Here is a 27,594-nt window from a genome sequence, read left to right as displayed (position 1 = left end):
TTAAAGAAAGCGAAATAAAATTTTATAATCCAGACAACAGATGTAGTATTCTGATGGCAAACGCAAAGTAAACTGCTTTGTACCAGTAGAAACAAACGAACGATGTGAGAACGTAATCCGCGCAATTTAGTACTCGCCATTGCAAACCTGCTTTACTATCACTTCGACATCTAGCAATTTAACCCTGATCGAGTAATTTGTGCAGTTTAGGTGAAGCTATACTAGTGACCCTTGTAGTCTATTGTCCTTTAACGTGTCCTGTAAGGTGTCCTGTGAAAGAATTTGTTGTGTCGAACGCCATCTCCTGTAACCTATGTAGTAATGTGCTGTGAGTGTCATGTACCAAAGCATCCTTGAGCATATCCCATAACGTTGTGTGACGTCGAGAAAGAACTTGTAAAATCCTGTAGAATACCAGGTTTGTAATACTGCATATTTTAATTGACAAGAAGAGTCACCGCAGGGGCACAAATATCCAAAGCAAAAGTTCAGATGCAACAAGGTGCTGACACACCCACACACGCATGCACACACGCACACACTTAGGTTCGGGAACGGCTTATATCCGTGAAAACGCAGCGGTTGGAGGCGGCACAGGTGGAATCGCACGTAGGTTATCTCAACAGATTATTGCGCTAAGGAGCCTTTCGTGGGGTATTTTAAGCAGCATGCGTGCTCCAGATCAGGCTCGAAGATTGCTCGTAGGAAACACACACGTAACGCGGGATTTCATCTGCCTGGCTCTCCGTTTTGAGGGTGTGGCCGTAGACAAGAAATATTGTTGGTCTGTGTGCCAACAACCGGCGGAGACGGAAGAAAAAAGAAGTATTTTGCCGAATGAAGAGGCAAGGCGTTAATGGTGTCGCTGTTTTCGCTTCGCCGAGCTCAACTGCATTTCTGATGTGCCAGGAGTCAACTGGCGGCGGGTTAGTTTAGTATGCGCACATAACTTATATGGCTGGACATATTTTTGCGTTCGCTTCGTCATCAGTTTAATTTGTGTTCACGTAGGAGGATGGCCGCTCACGACAGTCTTCGCTTATCTTTGCCTTACTGTCTCGTGTCAGTTGATTCTTCATAAATAATTTAATTACATTGTTCGATTTAACATCGTGACACTGCACAGCGGCTTATGTTGACGCCGCAGTGGGTTGCTCCGTATTGTTTTTGACCACCTGATGTTTTCTAACGTGCACCTAAAGCGGGGCACACGGCTGTCTTCGTATTCTATTTTAGGCCTCGGGCGGCAATGGCCACTCAGCGAATGTTGACGTCTCTGTCCCAAGCACATTTTTCGCTCGAAAAGCCAAACGCAAGCATCGCGAGCGCGCCACATCCAATGAGGGTGCCTATAGTCGTCTGTTCGTGAAACGACCTCGTTACTTATAAGCGGGCAGATGTACAGTGCGGTACACTGTTGGAATGTCGATCCCGTACGAATGTTCCCCACTGGCAAGTGTACAATCACCCCGCTTTGCAGCAGATGACTTCTGGTTGGTGGCGCTGGCACCTTTCTACGCACTGGTGCAGTGCATTGACATATATCTTCAGCATGTACATGCAGCTGCAGCACCAACAGAGTGGGAGCCGCACATTAGAGTGTTCCCTTTAACAGTGGACCGTACTGTACGTCAAGACGAGCTCAGTGAGGATAAAAGGTTATTGAGAATGCATTCAGCCTTCTCTGTGGCGACATGCGGCAGCTGGAGTGTGTCTGGGCGTGTTAATTAGCGCTGTTGGCAGCGGTCTGGAACGCAGTTCACCGGCAGACTCTTCAGCAGGAGCAGTTCTGGTACGGCGCCGGCTTTACGCCTATCCAGGGCGACCAGAGGCAGCGGTGATGCTCTGGGTAGCCACGCTCGTCGGTTTCGCGGTAGATCAGTCGAGGTGAAATGGCTTTCCGGTATGCAGCCAGCTTCTCCAAGAGCCTATGACGCAGCTACAAAGAGGAAGAAAAAATAAAAATGAAAAGCTTATTAGAACAAAACTGCGACTGAAGATAGTTGCAGTTTAGGCTTGTTGGTACGTCATACTAGAGACCTTAGTATTAAAGTACACAAACACGTGATTTTAGTGTCGTGTGTGTGCTCTGAGTCACTCCTTTGTCCTATGTCAGGCGCGGTATGGATTTCTAAGGCCTTTAGCGAGACAGATGACAAGTTTGTCTTTCTGGCACGGAATCGCTGACGTACGTGCTCATCGATCACCGCTTAAGGTGCGCATCGAGGAGCAAGACGTGGACACGCGCCTTGGTGAAGTCTGCTGCTGCTCATTACGATGGTGTTTTGTAATGACATCTCCTTTGAAACCAAGTATCTACAGAGAGCAACCTATCCTGGTTAAAGTGATCATATTTCCCTGCATATATTGTACTGTAGCATTCTACCCATCTGTATATCCTTTCTCTTTAATAAATCTCCCGCATCACTGTATACTCTAAACGTGACCCATACCTGTATTTGTAATGACCTATGCCTGTAAACCCTAAAGTGACCCACACCCACTTTCTTTATTTACGGCTTTTTTTTCACCAATACTCTAAACGTTTCTTGTTTATCTCCACCGCTGGCCTGTTAACGCCTCTATCAGGAGAATTTACTGTTGGGCTAGCTGAGCTGATGCTAAGAACAAAAATAGTTCAAGAAACGAGACTAGGTAAAGAAATTGGTAAAAGGAAGAGAGAGTCTCTTGGTTGACCCGGCTCATGAGCTGTTTTTGCTCTCAGCTACGATCAACTTTCTACCCCAGCGCTTGTGGAAGGCGGACGTTCCCCACGGTCTAGGTTGGGTGAATATATTGATATTCCATTACATTGTGCTGGAACGTCTCCAGATTTTTGTTGGAGTGGACACAGACGTCATTTTCTTGGGAATATCTGCTCCAACGGATATGTTAATGACACCATAAGCGTCGTATTCTGGCGCCATCTAGCATACATACCAAGAATTACGATTGTTGCTTCAAAAATCCCCATGCAGATACCTTTGCGTCATTTCCCGTCTTTTTGCGTGTGATCACTCAGAAAACGCTAGAGGCTTCATAAAAGATGACACAAAACGCTCTTTTAATTTTATATCGCAAAGTAAAATGCCCGGTTGCACATATCGGACGCACATAAAACACTGTCGAGCTTGAGACGGGTGGCTTCACAAATGTGCTTGTGTGTGCGCGTGTTTACGCAAGCCACATTTACGTAAAACACGCGATCATGGCGTTACCTTCACGTACTATTTAAACATTTATCTATATCACGCAAATAAAGGAAAAAAAGAAAACTGGATGCATAAGACGGAGAAGAAAAAAAAGAATGTTGTAGAGACATATTCAAAGGAAAGCCTCGGGGCCAATCTAGGCTGCAGTGGCTGAAAGACGTGAGCCAGTTCACGGTGGAGCAGCCGAAGTTCATAAATTGTGCAGCTCAATTGTGCAACTCGTAACAAATGCCGGGATGCAGGCGCGGTGCAGACGTTTTGTTTTGCCTGCCTAATCTAGTGAATTTGAGGAGTCCCGAACCTCAGGTTTGGTTGGCTTGCGCAAACACGCGCCTGCATGCGTAGACGCAGCAAACGTGCGTAAGCGAGGTTTCAACGGCGCTTACGCCAGCGTACTGAGCCGTTTGCTGCACTTATACTTCGCACCTGCACGTCTGCGCCAAGTCGGTGCTGTCAGCAGTGAGGATGCAGCAACATCGTGAACCCGACTTGCACCCTTCCTGTAGCTTCTGAGACGAACGGCCTGATACTGAGGATGCTATTGCTTCAGCGCTGAAACGAATGGCAGGGTACAGCACCTCATGAACTGGTTCAGATGGTGCAGGCGAATCGAACAGACCTGACATGACGCCACAGTCACAACTAAGGACGTTAGGGGTATGTGCATAGCTTCAGGTTATTATCATAATCAGAAACAGGGTGTGCGACGGTGTGACGGTGACCTGACGGCAAACACGCTGAAGCATCCTGGGTGGAGGCAGATAGTCTTCTGCAGCGGCAACTTAAACCGGGAAAACATGAGGATGATGCATACGATATGCGCCGCGAAAACATAGAAAAATGTGCAGATAAATGCGTTGTACCTTTTCTTTCTCAACATTCAGCGCGCAGAGTTTGTTGTCATGGACCACTACCTGTATTTTAAACCTTTTCAGTAGACAGCAGTTCTTAACATTGGTTTGCCCCCTCCTATACGCAACATGGCGCCACGCGATCTGTCTCGCTACTTGGCACTTAATATTTATTATTGTGATAGCAATTATATGGACACTCCAGGTGCATTACTGACGTCTTCGTCGACGTCGCCTTGATGTTTTGTATGAAGTCCAAGGGCAATGACATCGCCGCTGCGCGCCGTATCCTGTATGTGCGAGTGAAAGCTTGCGAGGGTGAGCTGACGATAGTAGCTCAATCTCGCGCGCACGAGGGAGGAAAGCGAGGAGGAAGCACGCCGTCTTCCGTCGCGCGCGCTAGGCATCGGGGGGAGAGGAGTGAGGGGGAGCGGGCGTTCTACTTCGGCTGCTGCTGCGCATGGAGCGGTCGCGCGTGCCCTACCTTGAAACCGACCTGCGATGGGGGCAGAGTGCGCGGAGTGCTGACAGCTTCGTGTGCGCTGTGTTCTCGCCGCTTAGTTCGCGTTGAAGCGAGAGACAGCTCAAAGCTCAATTCGCTCACTGCCGCATTTTCTCACTCCAGCGTTTTGACAGCGAGTGTGCGCGGTCGTCGACTGAGATGTGTTCGTGTTTGCTTGTGGGCGCATAGCACCAGGCTTGTTAATTTAGTTAGTAAGCGAATGCTTACAAATTTCAACGACCGATAAAGCTACAATTCTTACTTCATATAGCTGTCTCCTAATTTGCTATGATAATCGCTGCTTCGCCTTTCGCGTGACACTGCCACTTTTTCTTATGTGCAACTAGTGAGGCACAGCGTGCGTGATTACATTTCTGCGCAGGAGTGCGCAATGTGTTCGGAGGCATTTTTCTAGATGCTAATGACTAGTAATCACCTTAAAGGAGATTAAATAACAGCGCTAGAGCTAGTGTATCGCGTGGTATTAGTAGAGGGAGAAGATATGCCTGCGTACCTCAGTATTGGACGACGCGAGGTTGTTACGCTCGCACGGGTCGCTGAAGATGTCAAACACGAAGACCGTGTCGTACGGATCGAAGTTGCTCTGCGCGCTGTCGTTGTTCGCCGAGGCGCCGTTGCCGCTGCAGTTGAGGGTTGCCTCTTGGCGCCAGTTGGGTCTCGGCGAAGACTGTGCTCGCCCGCCGGCGTCGGTGGAGGCGTTCTGCAGCGCCTGCCAGGCTGCCGATGACGTCACGAGGGCGTCTAAGTCGAGGTCCTGCGGAGGTTGCCCTTGCGGCGGTGGCACTTGAACGTCGAGCTGCGGGTCATTTGGCCCGCTGGGCCGGCTGATTAACTTGTACCTGAGCACAAAAGTGAATTTCACGCAAGCGTTTATTTTCGCCCAAGCATTTCACACAAACAGAGAAGCACGGGTACGCGACGTGTGTGTAGTTTTGTACCTGAAGAGGGCCGAGGCTGATTTATTGTTTAAGGAAACAATTGTTCTAAGGTACATCTGGATGTCGGGACAAATGTTCTGCCTTGCTTATGTGCTTGAATTGGAGCTCCGCCCTTGTCAGTGTTTTGTTTTTGTTCCTCGTTTACGAACTCTGGTATGCAGAATGCCATAATCGCGAATATTACACTCAAGTTCTTTTTAATAATTTGCCTTTACAGATGTTCTCCTTGAATGAACGCAAAGGTTTGACCAAATAACTTTTTGAAGTTTACTGCATTTAAATCTGTCTCGAGCTTCCGAATACTGGTCTTTAGTCCTCGTTTCTCTTAAGCAAACCGACTTCTCTATATTGATTTTGTGTCTAATCAATAGAATATATATTATAATGTTTTTATTTCAGTGAAGTTGAGACAAACTGAATGGCTTTGGTGCTTGCTGTCAGCTCGACTACCCCTTTGGCGAGTTTTGAAGCGAATGCACTAGACATCACAGTTGCTGCATATTATTCGAAATAAATTACGGAATTTTCCAGCAAACAAGCATGCTTTGCTCTTGAGATGATATCAACTATTCTCAACATATATATATATATATATATATATATATATATATATATATATATATATATATATATATATATATATATATATATATATATATATATAAAGAAAACGAAGGCACGTCACTAGCATGACCAAAACGAGAATGAGACATGAGACACCGGTTTCTCCAGAATTAACACGGTTGTTTTTAAGGTAAGTTTGTTCTGCTTCAGCAGAGGCCAAAGACGGAGTACTGCCGCAGCGCTGCGATAGCAGCAGCCACGTATATTTCGCGTGCGCAATAGTGACTGTAGCGTTTTTGGCTTGCGAAGCGTGAAAAGTCAAGGCCCTTAGTACGGCACACGTCACATTCACTGTAGTGTAAGGCCAAGTTGCTGTCCGTATACCGGAGCGAAGACGATATCCTTGGTCTAGAGACAAATGATGATTCGTACCTTACTCGTTACCAACAACTTTGGTATATTCGTTTGTGCAGATCACACTTCGGACGAAAAATGCTGCGTTTCAATGATACCTTTGTTATTAAACAAATTGCTCCAAAGAAATACAAGAATTTAACAATGTAGTGCGTGGGAGATCGTGGAAGCACTGTTATTCTGAAAAGTGGTGTTAAGAAACCTTTCTATGTATGTTGTAGTTTATGTACATAGTACTGATGTTCATGTATACAGGGTGTCCTACGCAATTCTAGCCAATAATTTAATATGAAAGGCGCTTCTCTAGCGAAATGAACCGAACTCATACTATTCGCAATAGCCTATAGTACCCCAGTCAGTTTTTGTTTTCCCCATTGCTGAATAATTAATTATTTTTAATTACCCAACTTTTTTATTATTTGCTGAGGATCCCAAGTATGATTTCCAAATTTGTAGACACCTTCAGAAGCCAGTGATCGAGTTGTTTCCTGTACGATACATCTCACGTAGTCCTTTTCTTTGCGGGTCGCATGGAAAGCCCGCGAAACATGAAAAGAAAAAATCCACGTGACGGGGCGCTTGCGCAGTGGTATCGTGCTGCTCTCAAGCGTGCGTTCGGCGAACAAGGTCGGCTGCACCGTGAATGGCGACGGGGAAGCGGCAGCGCGACCTTTATCTCCTCGGCGGGGCTCGGCCAGCAGCATGTATCTGCGCCGTCATCCTACGGGCAGCACGATACCACTGCGCAAGCGCTTCCTCACGTATTTTTTTTTTTAATATTTCGCGGGCTCTCTATGCAACCCGCAAAAAAAAAGAAAAAAAAGACCATGCCTGACGTATCGTACAGGAAACAGCTCGATTGGTGGTTTCTGGAGGTGTCTACAGAGCTGCGTATCATACTTTGGATCCTCACCAATAATTAAAAAGTCCGGTAATTAAACCTAAATAATTAGTGAGTTATGGAGAAAGCGAAAATTGCAGTGTTACTATAGATGTTCGGTTCAATCACTTCAAACGCGCCTTTCATTTTTAAATTATTGCCTCAAGTTACGTTGGAGACCCTGTACTATGACTTGCATTGTGCAAAACTGTTCTCATGCTTCGTTAAATTTTTCGAAAGGTTTTTGTGTAGTACCATTATTTCGCTCATTTATTTTTAATGTCCATTGTGTTCAATGAACTCGCCCTCATGTCCTCGTTGATTTTCATGTATCAGGGAGCCTGGGGCTCTCCTCAAGCATCACATTTATCCAGACCTTACCCTCATCCTTGAGATGACAATAAACTTGAATTTGAATTTGAATAGCATGGCTACCTGGATGACGAAGCACAATAAGTAACTACGCCTAGCGCTGACTTAATGACGACACTGTCTAGTTTATACTTTGAGGGGGTTTTACGTCGCAATGCAACACGAAGGCTACGAGAGACGCCGTACGGGTTTGTTGCGGATGTTCAGCAAACGAGGGGTTCTGTAACGTGCACCCGAAATTTGGGTACCCGAGCGTTATTTCATCACGCTCGCCCGTACCACGCTTCTCCAGCTCACAAGACGAAGTGGGGCTGCTAATATCGAATGAATCTGCTTGTATACCGATGTTGTCTGGCGATATTTTTTTACCCAGGTTATTCTAGACGCTTTTCAGGGGAAAGGATATAGCTGAATCTTGTCGCTGGACTTGGGGTGGAAGCTCATGTAAGTACAGTTATGCAGCGGCTGCCACAAAAGACACAATTTGATATTGTACTGCGCATGTGTGGTAGCGTCTAAACGACTTTCGATGCTTTTACGTAAAGGTTACTTACACTGCGGGTGCGCCCAATCCTTTTGATTTTACGAAGTTCTCTGGTTAATTGCGTAGAACAATATTATCAGGAAACTTTTTGTGAATGTGGGATCGGTGGGTGCAATGCAGGCATAGTTTGAAATTTTTCGTGAATGTGCTTTTTTTAGGCCCTGAACAAAATGCAGCCAAAGGCGACGATTATATGGCACCAAACCGATGCACTTCCCAAGGCATAGTGAGCTCAGCTTACCCCATTATCTTCTGTAGCTGTTGAGGAGTAAAACGTGAGCATTGTATACCTGCCGGAAATGAGGGCGGCCATTCCTAGCTTGCCTTCTATTTCCAGGAGCACCTCTTCGCGTCCCTTGCCTCTACCGGTGGACAGCACATCCCACAGGTTCCTGCCGTCCACGTCACCAAGGTCTTTAGGATCGCCACCTTGTAGGTAAAGACAAGAGGATGTCAGCGAGCATGGATGGGCAGATGAAGACACGTGGCCGCTAAGGTGAGTCCTGCCGAGTGCCGATGCAGTTTTCTTTGCAAGGACCGTTTAGTTTATCTGCTATGCGAACTGAGCCATGCCACAGGGCATAGAATGGCGCCGATCTGAAAACATGTGGGGGATGGCAAGTTGTTTGAGCTGTACTGGTAATGGTACGTTTGACTGTTCTATGCCATGCTCCTATACTAAGCTTGGAGAGACTGGAAGCCAGAGAGTACTTGTCCCAGCCGGACTTTCAGCTCCCAGAGCCATCGGAGCAGCCACGTGATCTATTCTCCGGCAGATCACGGTCGCGCTCTGCAATGTTTAATGTAGGAACGCCTCCGAGCATTTTTTTATTGCGATAAAGATTTCCCCTTAAGGCATAATTGTTGGTGCGTATATGTGTATTATATGTGTGCTGTGAGGCCTGTGTTGTGTATGAATTGAAGCAGTGTTTTGTGGAATCTGTTGTCATGTATCCAGCGGTCATAGCTGGTTGTCACCCTGTAGCGGAGGCCGGCTTGCAGTAGTAGACGCGAGCGTTCCGATTGTAAACCCGTACATGTCCATATTAGGTGGTATGCATCTGCTTCCATCACAGGAACGGAGCAGTATGGACACGTAGCATCCAGTTGTAAATGCGACCAGTTCAACCTTGAGATAACAGCCGGTGTAAAGGCCACCCCGGCATAGTATTCCCCTCCCACCTCAACCCCTTAACTCGCTCCGAGCCCGTAAAAATTTTCTCCGGCTGGACACATGCGCTCTTATCCCACCGTGTGTCTGCAATCCTGATCTTTCGCCTATTCCCCTCCCACCTCAACCCCTTAACTCGCTCCGAGCCCGTAAAAATTTTCTCCGGCTGGACACATGCGCTCTTATCCCACCGTGTGTCTGCTCCCTCCCCCTTCACCTTACTAGAGCGGAGAAAGTTGTGCTTAGGAGGCTTCGAAGCCTCCTAAGCACAATTTCCTCCGCCCTTGTCCTATTGCGTTCTGCATCTTTTTTAAGGAAAGGTGCAGATTACTTCGAAATGAAGGCTGAGAATGTGTAATAAGCGAAGCCACAGGCATGAAAGACCAGACAAATACATGTACTACCCATCATTCCCATGGTGCCTGAATGATCGCAATTCCAGCGTTCTCTCTAGTAATTGTTGTATGGAACTCTATGGACGCTACTAGTCCTGAGCGCTGAAGAAACATATCCGAGCTTGCTTCTGCGCGGTTGCGTAGTGTTGCCGACGCCATTTGTTGGATACGAGAAGGTTGCCTTGGCACGCGCAAGATACTTGCGGAGCCCACTGTTGATAAAAGTGCGTGTAATAAAGCACTGTTTGGCTAGTCAAGAGGAATAATGCTTTCGGGGGCGTCCGTGAGCGTACCGTCTAAACATTTGATCAGGTTATTTGCCATGTTATGACATGCTTCAGAGCAACTTCAAACGAACCACCTTGACATTAAAGTTTCGTTCTCTATACACCGTCATTAAAGAACGTAGTAAAAGACATCGTGCCGTAGCGGCACAATTTCGGCCTAATGAAGCGACGGGGATGACCATGCTCTGTAATGCTATGGGTAAATAACCCGTGCTGTCTTTCAGTAGCACAGTGGTTGCCCAGAGTAAGGAAACGTGGCGAGGGAATCTGGGAAGGGATGATATTACAAAGTCTGGGGGGAATAGAATTACCCCTGTCCTGCGTCAGCAAACACAAGACATGGGTAAACAGAGGAGAGGCCATCGTTGCGCAGTACGCGGTGACGATGACGGCGATGGCATTTGGCCAAGCTCGTGCTTTGTATGCGCGATACCTGCGGCCGCGTACAGCGTGGGCGCCCAGTCGGAGATGTGCACCACTTGCTGCGACGGGGCTCGGGGCAAGCTTCGGCTGAGGCGTCCGGACCACAGCACCGCCGGCGTCCGCATGCCCCCTTCCCAAACTTCCTGCTTGACACCACGGAGGGGCCAGTTGGAGCCAGCGTTGGTGTACTCGAAGGCCGGCGAGGCCAGCGGCCCGGCGCCGTTGTCGCTGGCGAACACCACCAGGCTGTCGGCGAGCATGCCGCGAGACTGCAGCGCCGCCAGCAGTTCCCCGACGGAACGGTCCATGACCTCGAAAGCACCTGCAAAGAGAACGTGCGTGCATTCGGGGTGATTCCACCTGTCTGCCCGCCGTCGTCCATATTTCTCTTCTTGTTCCACGTGAACTTTTTCTGTACCCACTTCCCTTGTTTTAACGACGACATAGTCATCTAAAGCAAGCTACTTCAGCAGTTTCACCTCTTGTAACTTTTCTGTACTATAGTGTAAGCTCTGTTTTACCGGTCGGTAAACTTGCTAACTTGTGAAACCCCCTACACGTCCGCTATAGACAAGTGCCGGGCCTTTCGCTGCCCAACTTGTGGAACGTTCAGTGAAACGCGTAGACGTTTGCGAGTACAGTACCCACCCTCTAACAGTGCTCGATTATTGCTGCGCAGAAATTTGTGCGCTGCTTGGTCTTCCTCTAACCTTGGGTGCTATAACGTAAAACTATTCCAAACTTTTCTATTCCAATTCTGCAATAAGCCTTCCACGATTGGTCAAAAACGTTTTTGGACCACTCCCACTTCACCTGTCTGTCACGCGATGTCATGAAAACCGCGATAGTTCCCCATCTGATATGACGTGTACACAGTGATTATGAATGATTAGGACCCCCCCCCCCCCCCCCCCCAAGGAAGAATAATACTTGTTTCTGATTCGACGCCCTTTCGCCATCAGCCCTCGACTATTGGTCAAAAGTTTTCGGTCTGCACCCGAAAATCTTTCTGTACCCGCTTCCTTGAATCATTCTGCATACAGTCTACTACTAACACGATAAACCGGACACAGGGACCCCTCCCTAAGTTGTACGCAAGCGCATTACGTCTTCCGACGCATATATAATAAAGAACATCATGCATTCGTTCATTGTGAACAAGGCACCCATATTGGGCGCCGAAACGTCAATCTGTGGTTTTGAATTTTTTAGTTGGCGGGTGTACGTTTATTCAGCCATTTTCTTTCCTCGCCAGACGAGTTTTCCTCAAAACCTAGACTTCATCTGCCTAGTGATCCGCTCTCTGTCTCTGAACAGTAGACGGCCAACAAAGGAAGCCTGACCCCGCAACCAACGTTTCGATCCTTGTCGAGGCATTGAGCGTGCGTTGAAGTTTCCCTTGTCTGGTCACTGTTGGTCACCTCGAGTCACCACCATCCAGTGACCACTTTGATTTGCTTAAATCCTAACGACATTCTTTGTTGTCATATGTTGTGGCAGCCTAATCTCTTTTTTAACGACAATAATGCAAAATAATGAGAATCTCCCGGAACACCACTCGCGGTGCTACCCCTGTTTATTCACAAATTTTTAGTTGTCCTGTGTCAGTTCATAAATGTATGTTGGTGTCCACATGGATAAGAATTTGTCATGAAATACGCATATTAACTACGTGATTAACAATGCCAACCGCATTCTCGGTATTCTGCTTCGGAATTCTATAGCGCCCTTTTCCTTGAACCTGCTTCTTTTTGAAAACATTAATCAGATCAAAACTCGAGTGCGCTTCTTCATTCTGGGACCTCCACATCTCTACGCATATACCCGCACTCGAAGTTATCCAAAATCGTTCAGCTCGGTTCATTGTTGCCAGCTATTCTCGCACCGTCAGTCTTACTGCAACGAAACCTTCTCTTGATCTCCTTGTACTACCTACCAGACCAAGACTAGCCCACTTATGACTTTTTCATAAGGGCTTCTTTACCACTCTTGATCTGAAGCGCACCTTGTTTTTCTACCGTGCTACGTTTCATCTCGTGTCCACCATGGCTTAAAAATTCAACTGCCATTCTAGCTGCCAGACAAAACGTGTGCCACCATTAGTTCGTGCCGAAGACGTCATCTAAATGGAATCACCTCCCCGCCTCCATCGGCAACAACCCTGATTATCCTTAATTCAATACTTCCAATTTGAACGAGCTATTTCTTCCCACTCTTCAATGTAACGCCGTAATGGCATTGAGAGTATCTTAAATAAATAAATAAATAAATAAATAAATAAATAAATAAATAAATAAATAAATAAATAAATAAATAAATAAATAAATAAATAAATAAATAAATAATAAAAACAAATAAATACCCTATATATCTTTCTTATGGTGACGAGGAACCTCGAACTGGAAGCAATTTATCCACCTCGCCATTGTACAATTAGCAGTGCTATATGTGGACAACCTTGTTTTCTAACGGCAAGGGGCTCAGCGGTAGCGGTGCCATTGCGAATTACTGTAAATTGAACGTATTTCATGTCTAATAATCTGAAGTCAGCTGACTCCCTTTTAACGGCGTACTTCTGCGCTGTTTTCGGCTGTGGAAATGCCTTTCGAAAGCAAGAGACACTGGCCAGCGAACATATCCAGCCGTGGCTTCCGTTCCAGCTGTTTCAGCTGACAGATCGTTCTTCAATTTGACATTCGTTCAGGATCCAGCTCAGCAAGTGTTTGCAGTTCAGCTGCACACGCTTCTCTTGAATTGCCGGCACGTTGCTGTGTTAGTTGGTGACAAACGGCTCATATGCGGCACTCGAGAGCAGTGACGTAGAGAAGGGAACACGATGTGTTACGTTTGCGTCCTTGCTCTAGAGCGCTGCAAAAGAAGTGACGTATTCGCAACAGGTGCCCGCTTGTCCAATGCACACGCGGGCAATGCATCACACGACCTTCGCATGCAGCCGCTTACGCGTACACCGGAAACGTTTCGACACATGCATGAAGCAGCAGTCGGATGTAGTGAGTCAAGGAAGGTGTGATGGGCTTCTAATACATTTTTTTTGTATTTAACGAGCGGAAGGTGTGTGTGCATGGGTGGGTTCGTGGTGGAGGGTGGGAGAGTGTCGTGAGTGCTTTGAATGTGCACTCGGCCTGTAAAACTCTACAAATATCTCTGGCACCCATTAACGTTTTGCTCAAAACAATGTCTCTCAAAACAAATTCTCAAATTAACTCAAACCAAAGTCTCTAATGCGTTTACCCCAGCGATAACGTTACCGCTGTGACACTGGGAGATTGCAGAATGTGACGCGTCATTTGTAGAAGCCTCGAAGCACGCTCCACACGAACGCATGCCAATGCACTTTCTAGAACTGCAAGCGAACTGCGGTGAGGAGGGTTCGTCCCTTAGTTACTCGCAGCGTACGCTTTTTTCCCATCCTTCCGCATCACTATTTTGCACACGTGCCACAAATACATCGTCCGCTGTCAAAAGCAGGAACACTGCACGGCGGCCACTGACCTGCAAGGCGTTTATCGCACATACTCTGAAGCAAAGCGGCTTCAGTCTGCGATGACATGTTAGCACGAATCCACCGAAGACGGGAAATATATTGCCAGATGGTACTTCTTTCGTGGCGTCGTATGTGCTGCACACGTCGTACGCGCGTTCGTTTCACGCTTTTTACTTTTCTAGACCCACCTGGCCACAACTACAGCCGGGAGAGCATGGTCTAGCTGAGACGGCGGCACAAATCACGGAGTCTAACGCAAGCCTGCACATAGGGCGCTCTTTACGACGGTACGGTATCTACGTACGGAGCAGCACACATATGAGCAGGCAACACCATAACAAAACCGCCACTGCAACCCGACAACATGGCCGCGACAGCGAGAAATACTGTGTGACTTAATCCACAATTTTATCCTAGTGCGCGGACTGGGCAGGGCCTCTCCTCAGTTTTTTTCTTTCCTCCGTGCTCCATGAAGAGGTCTGTAGCTCAGTTGGTAGAACGACCGCTGTAACGCCTCTGGGTGTTCTGGAGTGCGGGTGCTCATGCATCATATCGCTGCAAAAGAAATATCCTGTATGGTTAAAAAAAAAAAAAACACTCACCTGCCAAAACAGTTCTGTTGTAGTTTTCGATGTACGCGAAGTGGTCCACATTCTCCTTGGGCGCCTCTGCGGTGCAGTTGCTGCAAACGGTGTGACCGGCTTCGTGGCTCATGTATAGGAAGAGCGGCTGCAGAATAACAACAATGGAGGGTGTAGTTTTCTTCAGCACTTGCCGCCAAATTTTTGAAGCAAAACGAAAAGAAAGGAAGCAAGAAAACGTTTTGCGATGTTTCTCCTTTGGTTATGTGCTCCTGTGTAATGCTTCGCTTGCGTCCACATTATTCTATGCGTGCCTGCATTTCAGATGCTATACTCGTGTGACTCAACTTCAAACAAGACTCATTATACAGGCTCGTTTCTTTAATCAATTTACAGCTAAGCATAGTCTGATATCACTATTTGGATATTACGACATAACCTCGAATTGCATGCCTTGCTGACATTCCTAGCTTTTTAATAAAGAGCGTAATCTCTCTCCAGTCTGTGGCGGTATTTACATGACTCTTTTGTTCGGCATTCAGACTCCTGCTACTCACAATGACGATCTGTGGGATATTGAGATCATCGCTGCTGCAATGTCCAATCGCAGCCGTTACTCACGCAACTTACTTGTTACATAGGGGTCTTCTGTGGACCGCAATGCGGCATGACTTCTAAAATTCAAAAGGAGCCCAAAATAACCGGGACGTGAACGTACACATATCAGAGGTCCTTGTTATCCCTGTTATTTATATTCGATTTTCACCACCAAAAATGCACACCAACTCATCCAACAGTGCACTTCATTATTGTTTACTGTGAAGCCATGCATTGAGAGGCCGCGAACAAGTTGAAGAAGCACTGAACCGCTTTTCTCAAACACTGACGTACAGTCGGTGAAAAAGTGAAGCCTCAACCCAGAGTCAATGTTTCTACGAGGGGGCTTGAACTCGTCAGGGCCGTGTCAGAAAAGGACACGTCTTCGAGAATAGCCCTCGTCGAAACGTCGGCTCCGGGTGTGACCTCTTTTAGTCGACTACCAGCGATCAATGCAAGTCTCCGTCTTCATGCGACTCTTTTGATCTGTTTTGATTTGTTGGTAAAGCGGGTTCACCTTTCGAACGTCATGCTCGGCGATGATTCGTTTGGCCTCGTCAGTGAACGTGTTGGTCGAGTAGGTGCCGTTGAGGTCGGTGGCGGCTTGTGTTGAATGAGCGACGTTGCGCCAAAAGTCCAAGCCGCAGTGTCCTTCCTGCGTCGACACGTGCCATTGATCGGTGGTCTTTCTTTCTTTCTTTCTTTCTTTCTTTCTTTCTTTCTTTCTTTCTTTCTTTCTTTCTTTCTTTCTTTCTTTCTTTCTTTCTTTCTTTCTTTCTTTCTTTCTTTCTTTCTTTCTTTCTTTCTTTCTTTCTTTCTTTCTTTCTTTCTTTCTTGTCTACTCAGACACAGTCTAAGAGGGGGCCGAGGCTAAAAGCGACAGAGCACCTGACAAGGGCCCCGGCTCCCTTGCACAATATACACAGACGAAATACACCAACAAAGTTCAGTCAGACAAACATCATTGGTTCAGACAGTGGGCAATATGAAAAGGGGGGACTAGTCACTGCTCGAATATAAAGTCAACAAATAATTGGGTAGAAAATATTTACATACGCAACATAATGTCTGCAACGTAAATACAGAACACAGCAATTCAGTTACCAGTCAGTACATTCAACAACATCATTCATAGCCATGGCACTCATCACAAAACCAAGACACAAAAACCAAGCACAATTTCACAGCCGTGTATCAAAATTGCAGTAGCTGAGAGGAGCATGACAAGGGAGAACAAAGCGCTTATTTTGAGCTAATTTACAGTAATGAAACATAATGTCGCTGTTCACCAGAAACTTCCTACAGTATTTCTTAAATAGTGCCTATGATACCACGACACGTTCTTTACTCAAGCGTGCGTGTGTGTGCACAAACGCTGGACGCGCGGCAGAGCTCAGGCTACTCCACAACTGCACTGTTGCCTAGGCTGTTCGGATATATGACTCCCATTTGTGAGCAGCACTAAGCGCACTCCACTGGTTTGGCGCATGTTACTTTGTCTTGCGCTATACACATCTCCAATCATTCAGATGGCCCGCCGCTGTAGCTTAGTGGGCGTGGCGTTGTGCTGCTGAGCTCGAAGTCGCGGGCTCGATCCCGACCGCGCGGTCGCATTTAGAGAGAAGAGAATTGCAAAAAGTCGCAGTTTCACCCGAAAGGCAAAGCGTCCACTACGATAGCAAATTAGTAGACAGCTATGCGAAGTGAGGATAAGTAGTTTTATCGGTGGTATAAACATGGAACATTCAGTTATTAACTGAATTAACTAGCATGGTGTCAGCGCGCAGTATCAAACATGAACAAATCACACTCGATGTGCGCGGAAGCTCGCTCTCAAAGCGTTGGTGTGAGCAAGCGCGGCAGCAGCAGCAGCGAGCGAAGCGACCATCGTGCCGTCGATCGTTTCAACGCAACAGCGGCTATGTAGAACACAGCGCGCACAAAGGTATGAGCCGTCTGAAGCGCCCTTTCAAGATCGCGCGCCGCCGTGCAAAGTCCACACTTGTTGGCAGGGTACGATGAGGCCAATCGCATTTGTCTGGCGTACTACACATAGGCCTTTAGCGTGACTAGGGTAGCTAAAATGAACACTCATTCCTATAGAGGCTAAACTGCTCGCCTACTTCCGGAGTCCTTCACACCGTCAGTGCATCGGGCCGATGATATATATATATATATATATATATATATATATATATATATATATATATATATATATATATATATATATATATAGTGTTAGGATCGGCCTGCAGGGGTACTGCTCTGCAAAGCTATTTCAGCCCGCTGCACGTGCTTCGATCGACCCGCGGTGGTGGCTAGCGAGGACGACAGCGCTAACCGACCATGAACTTCCTTTAGGGAACTGCGGACTACGGCGACGTTGATCCACCGTGCGCCTCGTTCGGAGAATCGGTGACGGCTGCAGGGCGGGCCACGTTTGGCGCCCAACGTATTGTTGGTTGATTTGCCGGGTCTTCATGGTCTTTTTCGGCAGAAAGAAGAGGTTCCCTAACAAAAGGGTGCTTTACGGTATGTGGGCCCCAGGATTCGTCACAGTCTGCTGACACTCGTGGCGACTACAGGAGAAAGGCAGCTTTGGAATTTAGAGGTGCAAGACAATGGGCAACAGGCGGGTCGACTGCGTTGACGTTTGACGCTGCGAATCGGCGGTGAACTGCCTTTTTTCCCTCACCTAGGGATCTAGGGAGCATGGAGTGTAAACTTTGTAAGCGGCTGTTTGTCGCTGCTAGTGTGTGCCCGTGCTCGTCGTCGTTCTCTGTGCTCGTGATCGTGCTCGTGAGCTGTGTGCTCGTGTGCTGTATGCTTCGCCTTTCGTGCTCCATTTGGGCGCCACGCTAGAGTGTCGATGTATCTCTTGTTTGAAATGTAAACACTGTAAATAAACCCCGTACGCCTAGTTCCTCCCAGAGGTTCCTCTCTACGACCTACAACCCCTTCAACTGGTGGCAGCGGCGAGATCGTCCAACTCCTACAATACATACATACATACATACATACATACATACATACATACATACATACATACATACATACATACATACATACATACATACATACATACATACATACATACATACATACATACATACATACATACATACATACATACATACATACATACATACATACATACATACATACATACATATACTTGTTTGCTGCGTGTGGGAGGTACGCAGATGCTGCTGCTACACGTGTCGGTAGAAGCATGGCAGGTGTAGGCTTTATACAGTTACCTATTCAAGGAAATAGGAAATGTACGATAGATACACTGATATTACGAGATCCGAAGCCTCGAAGAGTAGATGTATTGTGCACATGCGTTATGTTCAGAAATGAGGAAGCTATCTCGATAGCTTCATGTACATGGCCTAGTCTCCAAGTACATTTCCGCCAGAGACGTGTAGACCGATTCTCCAACCGAGACATACTGTGGGTTGCGCGATCAACGCATGTGCAAGAAACGAAGACAAGGACGACGTGAGCGCCGACTCTTAACTAGTATCTTTACTGAAATTTATAATAAATATCTGTTAACGAGACCACAAAACGAAGACGAGCTTCATTTTTCGCGTCTCCAGTTAGGGCTATCGTCCGCCATCAGAAGGAGTTCAGATTTCAAAGCGCCTACTCACGTATTCTTTTGTGTGGTTGAAATAACGGACGTCGCCGTTGTAGTAGCCGAAGAACGTGTCGAAGCCACGCCAGGTCGGTGTGTGCTCGAGACTCTTGTATCCCAAGTGCCACTGCGTAACGGGCGGCACCATCCGTTTAGTTCCATAGTTTTACCGTGTATTGCTAACCGGGCTACCCGAAAAGCAAAATCGCGTGAGCAGGCAAGTCTGAGGGCAGGTTCGAAGGCATGTGTGCGGAAAACTGAAGTAATGTCGAAGGGGCTGATGAGGGGACAAGGGGCTACGAGTGATACTCAGACTCCGCAATCAATAAACGAATACGCTCATCTAAGCCGGAGATAAAATACAAACTTGATTGTGATAGTGATCACGAAAGATAGACAAATGTATGAATTACAGTTGACATTATGTTAGGTGGTATTCTGTTTGATGTTAAGATAAAAAAGTGCTGTTTTGGCAGGCCATGTATTCACACAAGGCTATGGGGTATAGAGATAGAAAGAAAGGGTAACGGGTTTCTGGAGAGTTTAGCCTTCCGACAGGCTACTCCAGATAAGATAGCGAGGGATGAAAGAAGCGGAGTAACGTTTTTGACGCACCAAAGTAACAATGGAGGGCTACGAGACACACCATGTTTTAGGACTCCGCCGGGTATAGTTTCAAACATATGTGGGTTTGAACCTGAATCTGGGTACGCGAGCGTTTTTGCATTCTGCCTTTCTCACAATGTGGCGTCATACTCAGCATCAGAGCCCCATGAAGGTCATTTGAGGTGAAGCCATGAAGGTCATTGAAGGTCATTTCGCATGAAGGTCACTCCCCTTGCTCTGTTCTACGCACTAAATGCCCACGAAGGCCATTTAATTCGTAGAAGAGATGGAGATTCAGCTGGGGCGCTGCTATTTAAATGCATGGGAACGGAAGAATATTTTTTTTCTCGAAAACCAGAGCAGAAATTTTTATGCGGATTGTTGCATTTGGAAGAAAAGGCTGCAACATAGTGACCATAAGGTGCATATTTATTTATTCCGGACATCAATTGTTCTTTATGAAGATTATTGAAAATAGAAAAAAAATAATGTCATGCCTGCATTTATGTAACTAAGCAATGAAGAATGATATCGCAATTCTGTAAGCTGCATTTAACAGTACAATTAAGGCGGATAAGTTTTTATGTATTCCACAACGCTATGAAATATACTAGTTATTTGTAAGTAGGACATTTAGAAAACTCTCCGAAAGTTGTAACAAGTTTAGGTGAATCGTAAGTTTTCGTATCATATTCATGCGCTCGAAGTGCACTAACAAATGCAATTAACAGGACTGCCTTTTCCGCTTTTTGTGCAGAGTTATGAATTTGCGATCTTCGCACTTCTACTTCTTTTAAAACTAACCAATTGGAGCCAACTTTCAAAACATTTCGAGCAACCGGAATCAAAATTCAATTGGTAAACGTAACTATAATTTCACCTTATCTCTCGAATGCAACAACTTTCATTCAAATCGGTCCAGTGGTTGTATTGTGAATGCGTTTTTGCGTTTTACATCTATTTTAATACGGGAATCGCAGTTGGCTCCACGCTTAACCTTTCCTCTTATGAAGGGTAGAAGGCTAAGTGAAGATATATTCATTGCTTAGTCTACAAACGTAACATTCAGGAAAAGACCAACACAGGTCAAGTACTCTTGCTCTCTCGGTTATTTCTGCTCTGTCGCGATGGCGCTTTACTTCACGCATAGACAACTGCTGCCGAAAGCGCCTCTGTGTTTAGATCACCCCAGGCTTCCGAATCTCTGGAGTCCCCCATTATACGGCGTGCCTCATAATCAGATCGTGGTTTTGGCACGCAGAATCCCCTACTTTTTTTAACAACTGCTGGTGGCCTTCTGGAGCAACTGCGTGCTGGTCAAGGAAAGGGAAGCGTAGATGTGTGCATCGAAAGGTTAGGTGAAGTCATAAGATTAGAAAACTTGCAGGCATATAGGAATCGGATGGCACGAGACAGAGCTAACTAGCAAGGCCGAAACTTGACATTTTGTCCAGCTGAGAGTGGGTTTAGGCCGATGATGATCAATCGATCTGCAGCGACTAGCCTCACACTCTCGTCATTGATCAGATGTGATCTGTAAATACTACGATATACTGCGAGACCAGACGGATTGCATAAAACTCGGCGAGAGCTTCTCTATGACATGATCAACCTCTGAGGATTTGATGGCTAACATGCCTGGGGGATAACGAAGTCCTCTGTGCCGTCTCTTACACGGCACCGTTTGCGAGTGGTGAGAAGCTTACCTTTCCCACCATGTGTGTGCGGTATCCCAGTCGCTTCAGCCACTGCGGCAACAGCTCGAAGCGTAGCGAGAGAGCGTCTTTCGATGCTGGTAGGAACACCTCGTATCCCACATCTGTCGACATGAAAAGAAAAAGAAAATATATGCGAGAGAAAGGAAGGCGCTCGGCTTCAGGGCTGCGAATGCAAATCCAAGCTCGGAGACACCACTAACGCTTCTTGCAGGGCCATGGGCTCAAGATGTTTTCCTCTGGGCTTCTGCTATGTGCAAGGCCACAAAGGCGCTGGTGCGTTTATTGAAATGCACCCGCCTGTGTGAACGTCTGTGATTGACTCAGTGATGAACGCTTGTGTGTGTGACACTGCAAACAATGAACTTCTTTCTTCCTTCTCCTCTTTCAAGCCCCTTTCCCTCTTTTCCTATCTTGCCGGGGCACCAGCGAAAGGTCGTCGATAGCAGAGAAAGACTTTATCTATTTAGGACTCCATTACCAGCCTTTTACAGCCGTCATAGCAACACATATGCACAAAATCGGCGGTAATAAGTGTTTTTAATCAATAAGTTCATTAATACAAAGCAACCAAAAGGTAATTTACGATGGGATAACCTTATTTACCAGCTCTATTTTGATCAATTAGGGCGAGAGAAGGTTGACTGTTAGCGTCCATAAAGAAAGTCGAACTTCTCCTTTAGTATCGTGCCCTCACTTTAGAGCAGGTATGCGGAAACGTGGCGGCACGGATTCGGAATCGTTGGTCGTAGCTAGGCCGTTTTGTCACACGAATAGCTCTAAAAATTGGCTACATTGCGCCTTCACTACGCTAGTATGCGTAAAATGTCGCAGCATGCATGCCACGCTGCTTGGTTTGAGTCCCTCTTTTTCGTTTTGTTTCCTCTGTTGGAATCCACAATGACGTAAGGCTCCTGCAGTCAAGGTCCTTATCACGTCGCCGCCTTCACTTTCGCAGTAGACAATGGCGCGTTCGCGGTGCAGCTGCTAGACCATGCCAAATTATTCCCCCTCCACCGCCCCCCCCCCCCCATTTTACAGCGCTGAACCAAGCTTGCGTTTGCAGAGCCATGTCATGCGACGAGCACGCTATGTGTATGTCAGAGCACCACACCAAACTTAATGAGACCTGTAGCAGCGCTTCTATGCACTGTACGTACATCTTGCGCTCGCGCGCACGCCCATCCTCTATAGATCCTGGCGGGAACCCAATGTTGCCTTTCGTTCGCTTAGGGCCCTTAGCATCGTACAAAAGGCCTACATATAATTGAAAAACCATGTGCGTACCGGTACGCGACGGGTAGCGCGCTGTGAGCAGAGCCGTCCGTGAAGGCGTGCATTCCGGCGACGTGTAGTGTCGCTGCAGGATGATGCCGCTAGCCGCAAGGGCGTCAATGTTTGGCGTGGGTATCTGCCGCGAGCCATGGTAGCTCACGTCGTTCCAACCCTGCGAAGTGGGAATGTCCACGACAGTGTGAAACTTCTAGAGGTGCACTACAGATGTCGCAGATATGCAGTCACCTACAATAGCTACAATAGACACGGGATCTGGGAAAGAAAGAAACAAATTCGGCAGAACTCATCTTACGATGAATGTCGATGGTAATGTGTTTATCATTAAATCAATATCGCGACACAAGGTATTGCCACCGTCGAAACAATTTATGTATGCTGTGTGTACTGCAACGAGATTCCTCCCACCCCCGCTTCGACGACGACGATGGTGATGATGATGATTCATTGGTATCCCGTTTAAGATGGAGCTGTGACAAATAGTCACCTCGCTTGTTTGACTTAATCAGGTATGCCATACATGTTATAATTTCCAGCATCGTGCATACATCTCCTTAATCTTTTTCTTCTTAGAACTTCTATATCTGCCTTGTACCGCTACCTATGCCTGTCGCGGATATGGTCCTATCAATTTCTTCCCTGCTTTTTTTCCAACAATATTCTAAATCTTCTGTGGCTTATCTCGACTGCTGACTGGTTAATTGATGCTTCCGTCCACTTAAAGTGTAAGCGCTTCTGGAAGGTTCACGTTACCTACGGGTCTCGCTGAATGTTGAGGCCGTGAAGACTCACCGTCCTCAACGCGCGGGGACTGCTTCGTCCTCCTCCCCTACCTACGTGTAGGTTAAGAGGCGGGCACCCCAGCTCGGTGGAACAATAAAGTTTTCATTCATTCATTCATTCATTCGCTGAATTTTTGCTGCAACAGACACCCCCCCACATATTGTTGCGAATATTTCTCCGGTATGTATTTGCGCTTAGGCAACCAGCTCGAGCCTCAAACAACAAGGCACTGTCTTTTGCGTTACCAAACAGACTTTTTCTTCTAACTTCTTGCTGGCGATTCGTGTAAATCTGTATGGCCTTTTTTTTGTTTCCATTCCTTGCACCAAATTTACCGTATCTGTTTCTCTCACTGTCTTTTTAATGACCCCTGGTTGTCTATTTCTACTTCCAATTACCCTGTACTTGGTTGCCTTCATTGTGTTCATGCTTTTGAGGTACAATTACTTGTGCAATCTATTTATTTTCATCCATGTTCCTGAGTTTTTCTTGAAATACAGTGCTATATACCACGGACTACCCATCCATCCATCCATCCATCCATCCATCCATCCATCCATCCATCCATCCATCCATCCATCCATCCATCCATCCATCCATCCATCCATCCATGGATGGATGGATGGATGGATGGATGGATGGATGGATTGGTGGATGGATGGATGGATGGATGGATGGATGGATGGATGGATGGATGAATGGATGGATGGATGGATGGATGGATGGATGGATGGATGGATGGATGGATGGATGGATGGATAGATAGATAGATAGATAGATAGATAGATAGATAGATAGATAGATAGATAGATAGATAGATAGATAGATAGATAGATAGATAGATAGATCCTCATTAGATGTTTAGTCCCGGAAGGTGATTGATGCCCGGAAAGTGCGTGAACCCTAAGAAAGCTAATGCATTAAAGAAGTGAAGTGCCACCTGGAATGGAGACAAGAATTCGATAATACAGAGCCACGTATGGAGGCTGGAAGGGAGGCATTGAACATTATAGAATTCAATGTTTTAGCTCGTAGTAGCTTTTGCGCCCTGCATAAGGATTTAACGAATTAGAAGCGCCAATAGTAAGAGATTAAAAATTCGTATTTGTCGTTGAGCTAGTATCTCCCGTAAACATCTGGGGTCAACCGCACCGTAAGCCACAATGTGCCATGCGTTTCGACTAAAACAAAATAACTCCGCGCGTGTCTAGAATGGTCAACAGGGCTCAAGAACGCACATGCGCACTGTGTAAAATGTTCCGAGGCGACAGTGGTGTACTCGGGCGTATTGTCGTGCGGGACCGCTGAGTTCATGTTCGAGGCTACCGTTTTCGCCTTTGTAGGGTGGTTCAGTCTAAAAAATGAAGAAGCCCAACGGTTGAATGAGGCTATATAGTAAACGTGACTGGGCTAGTGGATAACACAATGTCTACATAGTAACGTATACAATCGTGCAGTTGGGCCACTGCGCAATCAGCACTTTTGTGAAATACAATAAACTAACAGCGGCAACAATTTAGAAGTGTGCTCACAACGTTATGATAAAGTAATTTTAGCGATCGTGGACAAAACTGCTGGGGAAAAAAATAAGACAGGCCGCTTCTCTCATTGTTCAGTTTCGGGTTCCCAGATTCGAGGGCAGCAATGCCGCCAAGTGCTCGGTGCAACTGTTCTGAGAGATGCGATGGCTCGAGATCTTTCCCTAACAGCCATACGTTGAGAAGTCAGAAGTTTGATTATGTCAACAAAGGCAGGGGAAGAGAAAATACAGGATAAAAAGTCTAGACATCAGGCACAATTCAGCTGATAACGCGAGTCAATAAATTACCTTTTGTTAATTCTCGCGGTCTTCACGACAATAGTCATCATTAATAGGCTGCCCCATCATTTGGGGAAAAAAAATGAAGACATATATGAGAGAGAGAGAGGTAAAGAGAAAGAAAAGTCATAAGGGAAAGGCAGGGAGGTTAACCGGGCTGAGGCCGGTAGGATGTTGCACTAGCTTGACAAAGGCTAGTGTCAACACATTCGTACTCACAAGATCGTCAGCCAGCATGAAGATAATGTGTGGAGGTTTGGAAGCCTTGTCGGGTTTCGGCTGACGAGATGTTGCCAAAACCCCGCAGATAGCAACGATGCATAGACTAGCGAGAAGAAGCATGAGAAGAATAAAAATAAAATGTCATCTCTGGTATCTGAACAAAGCTATCATTCTAGGATACAAGACAACGATAAAGCTGCGACCAAGTTGGGGTTTTTCACCCTTACAGACAGGTCGAAACAAAGGCTTAGTGGGTAGCTATTGACCAAAAGATAACATAGCTAAGTGGTCTTGGGAAATTCTGGAGCCCCTGGAACCCCCCAGAAATCCCTGAAGTACAAGCTGAGCTGCAATAAAATTTTTTACAGTTTATTACAAATGCTTTAAACTTCGATAAATTAAAGAAAGAAAGTGCTGTGCGGCCAATCCACGATGGCTGCTATTTATTCGTTTGCGTCACCCTAACTCTACGATGGACAGAGATGCCCATTTCTCCAAACTACCAATAATGGAATTTAAAGCTGATATTAACCGACACCTTGCATTGCAAGTTATACGTGTATTTCTACTTTGGTTTTTATATGAGCTTTGCGAAATGTTCTGTTATCAAAATAAGCGTACGTAAACTGGTATAGGCGTCGAATTTTTTTAGTTTACTCTGTGGTAAAGTCATCGCAATTTACGACACCATGATGTCGGTTTTTGTCGCGGAATACTGGACGACCTATAAAGTGGAGCTTCAACTTCTCGTAGTTTTGTTAATTGTATCAATATTTACAAGTAATATACGGTCATTTATGAAAAATATGCCTCGATCGCCCTGCAGACAAGAATATTTCTCTAAAGGAGCGAAATTTTATTCCGGCTGAAGCTCACCATAGGGAGGCAGACATAGGGAACGACACGGGCAAATATAGACAAAAACATAGAAAGATATGACATGGCACGGCTTTACTGACATTGTCTGTTACAGCACGAGGTGAAATTACAACTACGTAGGAATCGCGGTTCTCCATCAGCAGGCACGCGAGAATGGGACCTGAAACACGGTGCGTTGCAACCTATAGACTTTCTCGGCTTCTGAACTTTCGCGCCTGATTATATCCCGGCTTTTCCTCGTGATTACAAGTATTTTAGAACTACGCCACGGCATCACAGTTTCTTTAGTGGAAGGCTAAATGGCCTGAAACAGCACGTTTCAGGTCGTATTTACGCACCATGATCTGCTAGTTAAGACAACGACCCGTATGTTCTACGTGCACAACTTTTGTCTTACAAGACATGAGAACCGAATAAACAAGCTCGTTCCAGAGCTGACAAACTTCTACAAAAGCAGGAGGCACGTGTGATACGAAGGACTTCGCGTGTTCGCTATGAATAACCGACTCGTCCAATTAACTACTACCCTGAGGGAATAAACGACCCGCAATTTCTTACCACCGCACAGCGTTCCTGAACATTGCACTCCCGGGTAACAGTCGCTCAGGCCCTGCGCTGTGGCTCCGGTCTGATGTGGTGCCGCTCCGGGAGCGCAGATGCCGAGTAACTTGGAACGATTCGCACTGCGCGCGTTCTGGGAGTGTTGTTTACAACCGTTTGCCAATCAACGAGTCGAACCCGTACGCAATCGACAGGTACGTGCGTCGTTGTCGGTGTTCGAAACGGTCTGAGTGCTCTAGCTCCCGAGGCCGCAACGCATCTGGCTCCATGTGACAAAAAAGAAAGAAAAAAAAGAATATTTTTAACAGCTGCTGTAGCAGAGGCGAAACCGCGAAGATGAAAGATTTTCAGTGACAGTACCTTAGCAGCTAGATGTACATTTGCTTTGTTTGCTGTGTGTTCTGTTTTGCACTGCATATATCAGAGATTGCAAGTGGTTTCACTGGGAAACTTAGTGCAGTAAATTAGCAGTTTAATGGATCATTGCTTCGTCGGCGTATGTCATTTAATTGACGTGCCTTTGTTATGTTAAATAGCGAGATCTGAAATGCGCACTCAAAAGTGTATTTATTAGTGATGGCACGCTTGTCAGCATAAGAACTTCCCAATAAATTGGTCTGTAGTAATTATTCGTACACAACCATACGGCTAGCATGTTCTCGAAGATGCTGTGAATTTATTCATGAGGATAAGTAAGCTTTAGTACATTGCTGAAGAGCAAGTTCAATGCTGCTTCGAATATTGTGGTAGGGCGAAGTACGATGAATGCATTTTGTGGATGATTGCCTACTTCAACCGTTTTGAGCCATGGCCTGC

General features: G+C 46.3%; 1 protein-coding gene across 1 annotated transcript; it reads right to left on the bottom strand.

Annotated features, from left to right (window-relative positions):
- Positions 1-425: 425 nt before the first annotated feature.
- On the bottom strand, positions 426-26,987 carry LOC139060804 (arylsulfatase B-like). Its single transcript, XM_070539966.1, has 11 exons — positions 26,776-26,987; positions 25,336-25,441; positions 22,509-22,668; positions 21,213-21,325; positions 18,917-19,027; positions 15,775-15,912; positions 14,682-14,808; positions 10,585-10,896; positions 8,589-8,727; positions 5,080-5,425; positions 426-1,939 (listed from the first exon to the last, which is right to left on the bottom strand). The coding sequence occupies exons 1-11, from the start codon at positions 26,796-26,798 to the stop codon at positions 1,775-1,777; spliced, it is 1,740 nt and encodes a 579-aa protein (XP_070396067.1). The 5' UTR covers positions 26,799-26,987; the 3' UTR covers positions 426-1,774.
- Between the last annotated feature and the right edge of the window lie 607 nt (positions 26,988-27,594).

The sequence above is a fragment of the Dermacentor albipictus genome, chromosome 6 (genome assembly GCF_038994185.2).
Source record: "Dermacentor albipictus isolate Rhodes 1998 colony chromosome 6, USDA_Dalb.pri_finalv2, whole genome shotgun sequence".
In the NCBI taxonomy this organism is placed as follows: Eukaryota; Metazoa; Arthropoda; class Arachnida; order Ixodida; family Ixodidae; genus Dermacentor; species Dermacentor albipictus.
Note: the sequence above shows the minus strand (reverse complement) of the source record. Positions and strands in the feature narration are given on the sequence as shown.